The 10,495-nt window shown below is 38.4% G+C and overlaps 2 protein-coding genes across 3 annotated transcripts in view; both read left to right on the top strand.

Annotated features, from left to right (window-relative positions):
* cunh21orf91 (chromosome unknown C21orf91 homolog) overlaps nt 1-4,156 on the top strand; it is a 16,361-nt gene extending 12,205 nt beyond the window's left edge. The window contains 2 exon segments of the mRNA XM_020612389.1: nt 478-540; nt 1,632-4,156. Coding sequence (XP_020468045.1) covers nt 478-540; nt 1,632-1,813 — 245 coding nt within the window. The 3' untranslated portion in view covers nt 1,814-4,156.
* Nucleotides 4,157-5,658: 1,502 nt separating this feature from the next.
* On the top strand, nt 5,659-9,410 carry btg3 (B-cell translocation gene 3). Of its 2 annotated transcripts, none has more exons than XM_020612392.1 (5): nt 5,659-5,772; nt 6,510-6,714; nt 6,895-7,032; nt 8,450-8,639; nt 8,872-9,410. In XM_020612392.1, exons 2-5 carry the CDS (start codon nt 6,542-6,544, stop codon nt 9,073-9,075), a joined length of 705 nt encoding a protein of 234 aa, XP_020468048.1. In that variant the 5' UTR covers nt 5,659-5,772; nt 6,510-6,541; the 3' UTR covers nt 9,076-9,410. The 2 variants fall into 2 exon arrangements, with proteins under 2 accessions (XP_020468048.1, XP_020468047.1); XM_020612391.1 differs by having other exon boundaries at nt 6,496-6,714.
* The last annotated feature ends 1,085 nt before the right edge of the window (nt 9,411-10,495 follow it).

The raw sequence follows: 10,495 nt of genomic DNA, 5'->3' as shown, positions 1-10,495 counted from the left end.
TTCAAAATTTCTACTTTTAAATGAAAGATGACAAAGGTTTGCACTTATTTGTGTGCATACCTCTGCATTATCTCATCTTTAACCTCCACCACTCACTGCTGTGAATGTCTGCACCCTGCAGATGTACAGGAACACAATTTCACTTGGTTTTCTTTTGAATTTTTTAAAGCTGGTGAGTAGTAACAGACAGCAATAGCTCTTTGTTCTGCCCATCAACAGTTCAGAGGTTTCCTGCAACACTTCAGTGAAAGAGACCCTTGATTGCAATATTGTTATTCCTGTATATATTTTTAAAGAGGCCAATAACAAATTAAAGGAATAAGATAATAAAAAATAAACAAATCATTTGCCAGCAGTTTTTCACCAGTTTGAGACATGAACATGTTCCACATTCTTAAATGCATTGGTGTCAATGTCGTATTGATGTGATACAGCCTCTATCTCTCATACTCTGATCTTCTTTTTCAATTCTTTTAGTGTCTAAAATGAGTGTGGATGAGCTCCATAAGCTGAATGGCCAGCTACTGAAGCAGATTCAAAGTAAGTGACTGATTAAACACGTTGTCTTAAGTTCAGCTGTCTCAGTCATTAAGATTTGAAATGACACTTTTTTTTAACGTGTTCAGTCTGTAATTCTCATCTCTGGTAAATCCCCACCTGAAGTCCTTGGTGCCCTGAGGAAGAAGCTGCATTAGTAAAGACCATTTTAACTTACAGCATATCCAGTCTCAGTCTGAGCTCACAGATTTAGAACAGAAGGCTCAGTAAATCAGGGGCTAATGTAGACTGGAAGGCCTCTCTAGTCAACACGTTATCAGTGCCAAAGCGTGTCCAGTGTGTAGTGCTCACTCATGCATGCGCCGCCTGTCTGTTCGTTCTATTCTTCACCCGTTTGACCTATTGATCGCTACATACAATAACTGCTCAGTTAAAAGCATCTTATTGTGAGCACTCATGGTTTTATTTTTACCACAGTAAGGTCGGGTAGCCACTACACCTTGGGAAGGCCAAAGCACTGTAACAGGATCATTAGAGAACATAGTTGTGAGAGGGTTGGCACACTCCTGCTTTACTGAACCCCCAGTCATTCTTGATATTTTCATTGTGAGCCAAGTGATCACTCTGGCCAGTGTCAAAAGAGAAATTACATGAGCTAATGTGAGATGTTCTCCAGCAAAGCAATGTCTAGCAGGTGTCTTATTCAGGCTTCAGGAGCAGTCGGTTCCTCATTACTGTGCTCTGAATCATTAGATTAGATTAGATTAGATTAGATTAGATTCAACTTTATTACCCATGTACAAGTACAAGGCAACATGATTTAAGTAGGATCACACGTGCCCATGGTTGTACTGTATGATGCATGAAGTGTTCCTTTGTGCTCTAACTTCTGTAAATGAGGGTTGCTCCACTGAATACCTGTTGCTGACTGTCTTTTTTGTTTGTTTTTTTGGTAAGGGTGTTTTAATCTGATGCAGCTTCTGTCATGTTGTCTTGGCCCTCTGTTCTTTCAGTAGTTATGAATATTGATTCTCCTTGTCTTGTTTGTTTCTCCCATTTGTTTACCTGTGTATGAATTGATCTTATGTGTGCACGAAACTGCTGATTCTCTCTTATCTCTCTCTCTGTCACAGAGGTCTTCGAGGAACTGACTGTGGCCGTGCAGGAGAAAGACTCATTGGCATCAGAGCTGCGCGTGCGTCACATTGCCATCGAGCAGCTGTTCAAAAACTGTGCCAAGCTGCCCTGGCTGCACATTAGCAGGGCCGGGGTGAAGAGCAGCAGCAGCAGCAGCAGCAGCAGTCATGTGGAGTGAGGAGAAGGTTGGGCTTCTGTCTCTGCTGCTGGGAGAGAGCCGTCAAACGCTTCAACATGCTGGTTGCAGAGAGACTAAAAAATGACTATGTATACTGAGTGACTTCTGCAACACTATGATCATACTGAGTAGTTAATTCTGCTTTGGATCAGCATTAAGGGCTGGGCTGACATGGCCTCCATTCTCATGGTTGTGATGAATCAAGGATTAGTGGCATCATGTGACCTGATTTCCACCCACCCCAAATACCCACAATGCATGTTAACAGCAGGTGGGCCTCAAAGTTTGCTGGCTTAGTGGACATGGTCTGTAAAAATACCTTTTAAGATTTATCACAATACAGACTGAAAAACAGTTTGTCTACATACAGTAATTTTACATAGATGGGTGCTATTTGTTTTTATTTTCTTCTTTTAGTTTGCTGTCATACATTTCAGTTTTCAGTATTCCATTTCAGTTTTTTTGGAGATACATGTTCAGTTATTTTGTTCTTCTCATTATGTCAAACATGGGTTTTAACACTGCTTAAAGCTATGTTATTTAATAAAATGGTTAGCCAGGGAGAAGTAAGTTACAATATTTTCTAACATGGTGATTTCCAGATGCTGACTAGTCTGTTTCCATTTCATTCACACCATCAGCCACTGCCAGAAGTAATGTTTGTTTTCTGCTCTCATGTAAAGCGCTAACAATGTTCAGGCTTCCTATTGTAGCTGCACAGTGACAATATCATGGCATCAAATGTGTTTTTTTTTTTTTTCAACTGGTCAAATTGATGTGATAGCTGATGAAAACAGTCACCTTCTGAAATATTAGCTGTTTTGTAAATCAGATAAATGAGTAGTGGGCTTCATATGTTAGCCAAATTTAAAATACTTAATATACTAACAATGTTTGCTACATTTCCTTTAACTAATAGAAATGTTATACATGAAAAATTAAAGAGATCAAGTATAATCTGGTAAAAAGCTCGTGCAAGACAACAGCCCAAAGAACCCTGAAGCACCACTGCAACAAAGATCAGAGTGTGAGCGTTAACAAGGCTATACTAGTTGTGCAGGTTTTTGTTTGTGGGAGTTGTAATAATTTTTGGGAGTGTCCATGAACCAATAACTTTGTAACAGCTGGTTGGCAAGTGGAAATATCAGTTAATATATCCCCTCCACAGCCTAAAGATAAGAGGTACTTTATTTTTAATTCAACTTTTGCTTTAAAATGGCCGTTTCTGGTGAGATTTACTTGATATGTAGTACAGAACTGTTTGCTGTGTGTTGTATAGCAGTCGAGCACAAGTCTTATGTATGGCTATACACTGAATGAGCACTATTGGAAGAAGAAACAAAAGAAATGCTGCCAAACCAAAGTTTGAATTGGTTCTCTGTTTCACATGTGAACTGCAAGCATTTGACTTAGATCATATTAGTGTAGGAAGAAGCAATACCAAAGCGAAATGTGATTTAATGATTTGTATGTTTGGTTCAGTGTGTAATGATGAACCATAGATTTTTATGCTGAAGGTGTTGTTGTGGAAATGGTTTGTTCTCAGTTTGTGTGAGAGCCCGAGTTGTTGTCACCTCAGTGCAAACAGGATAGTTTGGTCTTCTGTACCCCCAGAGCTCCCTGCTTTTGGAACAAAAGAAGACAGAGGGATGTAGGGGTGGTAATAGCCTTCTGCTGTTTTGGTCAGTTTATTTTTCAGGAACTCTATGCAAGAAAGGGACAATTCAGAAGCCTTGTAAGTAGAAAATATCTAAAAGAATATTGGCTTTCTGAGTTTCTCTGAGGAGGTCAGAGGTACTTGCATATAATTAGCTGGGGAAAAAAGATTATAATAAGATTGATGCTATAAAAACAGCATTGTCAGTGTATCACTTTGCTCTCTCTTTATAAGAGATTAAATATATTTGACCCTTTTAGGGTTTAAAATAAAAAAAATATTTAGCTCCATTTTAAACTTTTATCTTATTATTTGGATAGCAGTGTTTAGTGTGCTTGAACATTTAAGAGTATTCAGATTTGGTTCCTTAATGCATATCTTCAGTCTTCAGCCTGTTTGTTTTTTTTTCCTTCATGAATGCTGTGTGTTTTTGTGTACTGTGGAAACTTTTCTGGGCCTGTGCCTCTACTTAGCAGAAAAGTCAGACTGGCTGTTTTGGGCTCTCCATCTCATCTTTTACTGGAGATGTAAACACCTGTTAAGAGTTCTGTTGTTTTCTAATGTTGAACAATGCTGTATTTGTGCTGTTTTACATTCTATTTATTGTGGATGTTCATATGAACCTCACACAAGTTGTGATTTGTGCTTTAAGTGACTTTTGTGTGTTTTTTTAAATAATATTCCAATAAAATAAAATTATTTTTTACTGCAGTCTGCTATGCTGGTATTTCCCAGTTGTGGTTACTGGTGCATGGAAAAGAATGGCTGACCAACGGGTGCCTGCAAAAGGAAAAATGGTAAGGATAACGCTGCAACTCCACACAAGTGCAAGCAACAATGTATGCATATATATATATATATACACACACCAAACCCAACATTTTAAAATGTATATCAAAAGCTTAAATAGTGACTCATCTATCTACTTGTTGCTGAGATTTCAATGTTGCCCTAGATGAACAGTATTGTTGGTCCACCTCTTTGAAGTTTCAACCATTAACGTGACTGATGATGTTCCACGCTTCAAACACCACTAGTGTTTTTTGTTTTGCAGCTAAACTAGGGACATTAATGCAATAGGAAGAGAGAATCATTAAGAAACCTAGTGATGTAAAAATGTAATCGTATGTCATCATGTGTCATATTTCAGTCTAGTACCAATAATTAATGTAGAAAAAATGATAATTTAATGAATAACACAAAATGACTTCCAGCCACTAGAAAACTGCAAATTCCACCTGATTATTTCTCCCAGTTATTGACTTCTTAGATTTATAGATGACCTGTACATTCACTGGCTGACAGATGCAGTGAGTGGTAGATAGGTACATAGAGCTTAGATTCCCCCTTGTGGACAAAACACGTTTCTGTTTCATTGGAAATGATCCCTATGGTTGTAATGAGTGTTATTTCTGGGGAATATGCACGCTATTTGTGGTAAACTCATAGATGTATTAAGGGTTCTTATAATACATCCATGGGTAAGGTTCACAAGGATTGAATAGTTAATATTATGACTTAAAATGAGAAATTTAATGGAATGATATAGCTTTAATGTTATTAAAACTAAATCAAATTATTATTCTAGTCAGCAATATAAAAAAAGGTTTGATTACCTGTCTTTACAAAACCCCTCTTATGTAGAAGGCTGCACAAAGCCATTATTAGATAGTAGACCATTGCAAATGTTTGTGATTATGTCATTGTGTAATTGTAATGATTGTTGGTATTCTTTTTGCACTTATCTATATAATGACATGTTTCTTTTTTGCTCCAATTTACAACCAGTTAGTTGTCTTATAAAAATTCATACAATAATACATACAATACTTTAACCTTATTTTGACATATCATTAGGTTAACACGGTCAGTTTAGAAGAAGCAGATTTGGAAAGGGAGCACCAGGCTTTAATAATTCACCACGGTAATCAACACATAAGGTAGAAACTTGTTTATTACTTTAGTGGCATGCACTAATATTGGATTATGAGGAGAGCATCATCATTACAAACTTCACACCAAAAATAATATCTTGTGTAAACCTGGGTTTAGTATTTTCATTTTTCATGAATAAATTACATCACTGGCTGCAACCATGAGTCATAAAAGGAGTATGACTCATTCATTGACGAATATGTCCTCGACCAATGATTGTGCTGCAACGCTCTACTTTTCAGTCAATAAGGGTGAGCGATGGGCGGGAATCGTGTGGTAAAAGGCGGGGCTAATAGCCAAACTTCAGCGCTGCTTCTGTTGGCTAACTTCTTGCCATTCATTTTCTGCACAGAGGGCTACAAGGAGGGTAAGTGAAGTTGTTTAACATCTTATCCTCTGACTGTGTTAAATAAGTGTCCCTAATTATGCTCGTTATCTCAGCATGTCAATTTAGTGCGACAGTGTTTAACTTTTGCCACGATAATTGTAGAACGATATTCATTAATTAGTAATTACTAATACAATGCTGTTAGCCTTAACGTTGCGCGTTAGCTGTGAAGCTAATGCTAATAGTCTTAAATTGTCATAAATTACTACTCGTATGTATTCAGATGGAAATAATGTTGCCACTGTAGCTATCATTAAAACAATTTTAAAATGAGTTAGAAGTGAATTTCGGTCTGAAATTTACCTAGTATCCTGTTCGTATTGGTAGCCGAAGTAGCTAACGTTAGCTCATGGAGTACAGTAGCTCATATTGTGAAGTGAGGTGGTGTGTGGATTATTGGGATGTGTGCGTCACAGCCTGCCTAGGATTTGTTCCGTTAACTATCAACAAATACAAATAAAACGATAAGAAATTGAAAATGTCTTTAAGAGTAGCATCGGTTCCGTGTTAGCCATCCAATCACAATTTAAAATAGCTGTTGCTACGCGCACATCATAGACATAAATATGTATTGGCCGCGCTGACAGGGAGAAGATCTGTTACAAAATAGGATGAAAATGAATGAAGTCAGTAATAATAATTGTGCAGTAGCTTCAGAAAGTATTCTGAGCCCTTCACATTTTGTACAATTTTTCCACCCAGTTTTCTTTACACAGATTGCCCACACATAATGAAACATATGTGAAATATGAGGAGAGAGATCGCAGCTGTGGTATTCTTCCTGAAGAGCCTTGTAAAAAAGGGGGGAAAGCTGGAATCGCATCAAGTCGAGCTGTTTGTTGAAAGGCTGGCTGTGGCACTACAGGAGAAGTTCAAAGGGCACTGGTATCCTGAAAACCCCAGCAAAGGACAGGCATACAGGTGCTACTCTGTTTTTTGACATTTTTCCAAATTACTATTAATAGAGATTCTCATGTCATTGGAACCCCTTAGTGAAACTGTAGACCTGTAGCATTATATACTTTTCATATTAATGTGTTTCCAATAATGTTCTTGGACTGAGTTGGGTTTGTTTAAACTTTGCTTTTGTGTGCTTTGCAGGTGCATCCGAGTGAACAGGTTCCACAGGCAGGATCCAGAGCTCCTTCGGGCCTGCCAGGAGAGCGGGGTGCAGTACAGTGATCTGAGACTGCCCCGTGATCTCACATTGTGGGTGGACCCTGGGGAGGTTTGTTGCCGGTGAGATTTTGTTTGTTAAAGTGAATTTGGGGTGGGGCTTATGGCAAGATTATGGCAAAAATCATAATCACAATTATTTTGGTCAGTATTAAGATGATTTAACACAATTACTCACTGACTCGTTTAACAGTAAGGCTACAGCCATTTTTCATTTTAGCTTGTTCATAGCTACAATTAGTTTTGATAGATTACTTATGGAGGTTTTATGGCATGTACAGTAACTTGTGTAATCAGCTTGAGTAATGTTTCACTTCACCTGATGTGAGTACACATACTCGCGTTGTAGAGAGCTGAAGGAGTGCACTGGATTTGTAATACAGCACAATGGAGTGTGGCACAATAACCATTTATCTTGATTATTTTGTTTTCATTATTGTTGGAGGCCAAAATCGTAATTAAAATAAAGTTCGATTAGTCACCCAGCCCTAATTTGGCATATATGGTTCTGCACAAAGGTTGCTTGTGGTTTTAATGTTCAGAACTGGAACACTTAGAGTGTAACAATTTTAAAGAGTCATGGGAGGTGTGGTTGATAAATGAAAAGTAACTGGTGTGTTTTTGGAATAATTTTGTTTAAACTGTACTAGCATCCCATTCATTTTTGTTTTCTATCTTAAAAGGCTTGTGGCTTTTTATGTCCACTACAATGCTGCAGGTACATATAATGTGAGACAATTGCTAGTATGGGTATACAGCTACACACAGTGCCGATACCAGCGGAAAAATTCTTGTTGGTGAGAGTTACCCTTTGTTCCTTGTCCGTATCGACACCTGTACCCAAGAGGGTATATGAGGATTCCATTTTAATGAAATTGGTACTCCTTTACTTCTAATAGCAGATGTAGAGAAACGTATTTTAGCGTTTTAGTAGTATCCTTTCCCTGAAGATGAGATTCGTGAACCATGGCAAGGTCCAACTTTATTTCACTGTAATAACTCCAAGCAAGTTACATGTATGACAGTTTAGGCCTCTAAAATTGTCACCCTTTATGTTACTCTCTATTGCTCCTTGTGGTAAATCCCTGTTACCTTGAATAGGAGAATAGCAGATCAGGTTACAACTGTTCTCAGTCGTATACCTCTCCCTAAATTACCAATCATGTAACTCAGTCGTATACCTCTCCCTAAATTACTGATCATTTAAAAAAATATCTTCAGTTGACTCTACTAGAGTGCACCAAATGTTAGTAATAATTGGCATATTAAGCTTTTGAAGCTCTGGGATGTTACAGTTTGTGCAGGGGGATAAAGGCCTTTGAGCCTCATCCCTTGTTTGTTCAGGTTTTCAACATGTGATGTCTGCATTTTCGAGGACTTTTGTGACTCACGTTCTTCGGTGCTGGGACTAGAAGAACAATCACAAACTTGTGGTTTGGAAAGTAATCATTAATTGTTTTTCTCCTCTTTTCATTATTAGGTATGGAGAGCACAATCCTTGCTTCTCAGTGGCGGCTTTCTCTAATGATGAGGAAGACAAAGACGTTGCGAAGAAGGTGACCAATGCATTGGAGAGGGTGACGTCAGACTATCACTCAGGTTCTTCCTCCGATGAGGAGAGCTCCCATATGTCTCCCTTTACTATCCCCAACAGCTTCCATGCTTTTCAGGTAATGTGCAATACATTTTGTAATCTCTGTGACTAATTATCTCTTGCAGGTCTGAAAAATATTGGAAAATGACTCGGCAGTAAGCAGGGTTTGGTGAACCATGAAGTATCTATGCTTTTGTTCTGTTTGATGGCCACTGGTTGTGATAGTGTTTCTTCATGGGCCTCAATGGTTAAGATTGTGTTGCAGTTGATGGCAGCCTTTTTTTTGTTTGTTTGTTTGTTTCTCCTAGATGCTGAATCCAGCTGCTCCTGTATGGCAAATGAAAAATACAGTACCAGGGAAAAGTCACATCATCCCACGGCCTCACTCCAGCTTCAGGCCTCGCAGCAGAGTCCCCCACCCTTTAAGGCATAATCTGTGGGTCCCTCCAGGATTGAGAGGAGGGTCTGGATACTGGGACACAAACCAAAATCTGGCACATTGTTACAATTAGCGATAATGGTGCATATTGTTCACACTGGAAATTAAAGCTGAAGAAAACTTTAAGATAACATACCAGTGTTTTTAAATGAATTTTTATTTCTTAAATATTGGGTGTTTTTTGCACTTTATAATATTTGTTATAGTTTTGACTAAATGATGTATTAAATTAGATACTGAAATTGGAATACTACACATGTAGTCTTGGAGTACTGTATTTTTACAATGGGAGATGTTCTTGTATGCCACCTACTGTCCTTTGTGATGAAATGTTTTATTTATAGTGTAGAATTGTCATATATAGGCTTACTGTAAGTCTGAAGTTTTATTAAAGACAGTTTCCAAGTATCATGGTTATTTTCTTCAGTAATTAGTTTCCCCCTCCCTCAAGGTACTGTAAATTTGGAATGTGTGGTTTTTGCATTTAACTTTTTTTTTTTTTATTAATTTATTTCAAATTTGCTTCAGTTGCTTCCTGTCAGTGGAGAGAAGTGAGACAAGTATATCATGCAACAGTCCCCACCTGGAGTCAGGCTGTAACCATTGTGGTTATAAGGTGTGTTTAACCCATGGGTTACCAGGACACAATACTTGTAAAGAAATAGTCATGGTCATAAATATTGGCATCCTTGCATTTCTGTCAGGTAAGGCTCCATTTCTCTCAGAAAATTACTGCAATCACAAGTTCTTTGGTCTTCTCATGCTTATCTCTTTTGTTTGCATTGGAGCAACACAAAAAGCAGAGAAAAGCCAAATCTGATCCAGTCCACACAGAACTCCAAAAATGAACTGGACAGATTAACCTTTCCAAAATCATCAGAAATAGTTGTATATCAAACATGTGATGCTCCTTTAATTTGTAATGAAACTCACCTGTAGCAACCAACAGGTTGCTGGCAACATAGAAATCACACTGGCAACCAGTTAAAATGGAGCAAGGTCGATTCAACCTTTGTGTCATGTGGACCACACTGAGCATGGAGAAAAGAAAGAAGAGCAAAGAATTGGCTGAGGATTTGAGAACCACAACAGTGGAAAAGCCTGGACAGTCTCAAGGCTCCAAGTCCATCTCCAGAGATCTGGTTGTTCCTGTGTCCACTGTGAACAACATTGTCAAGATGTTTCCAGCCCATGGAGCTGTAGCTAATCTCCATGGATATGGACAAAAGAGAAAAACAGATGACAGACTGCAATGAAGAATTGTTCCAATGGTGGATAAAGAACCTCGATCAACTTCCAAACAGATTCAAGCTGACCTGCAGGCACAGGGTGCAACAGTGTCAGCTCACACTATCTGTCACCATCTGAATGACAAGGGACACTTTGGTAGGAGACCCAGGGGACCCACTGCTGACACAGGAACATAAAAACACCAGTTTGCCAAAACTGACCTGAGGAAGTCACAGTCCTTCTGGGAGAATGTCCTGTGGACA

This window comes from Monopterus albus, unplaced genomic scaffold (genome assembly GCF_001952655.1).
Source record: "Monopterus albus unplaced genomic scaffold, M_albus_1.0 scaffold124.1, whole genome shotgun sequence".
NCBI classification, from domain to species: Eukaryota; Metazoa; Chordata; class Actinopteri; order Synbranchiformes; family Synbranchidae; genus Monopterus; species Monopterus albus.
The sequence above is the reverse complement of the archived record's forward strand: the minus strand, read 5'-3'. Positions and strand labels throughout refer to the sequence as shown.

Bases quoted from the DNA above. Each gene is read 5' to 3' on its own strand.
- btg3 (XM_020612392.1), top strand. From the start codon at position 6,542: ATGAGGAGAGAGATCGCAGCTGTGGTATTCTTCCTGAAGAGCCTTGTA. The intron at 7,033-8,449 runs GTGAGATTTTGT...TTTCATTATTAG, and splicing joins CCTGGGGAGGTTTGTTGCCG to GTATGGAGAGCACAATCCTT. The intron at 8,640-8,871 runs GTAATGTGCAAT...TGTTTCTCCTAG, and splicing joins ACAGCTTCCATGCTTTTCAG to ATGCTGAATCCAGCTGCTCC.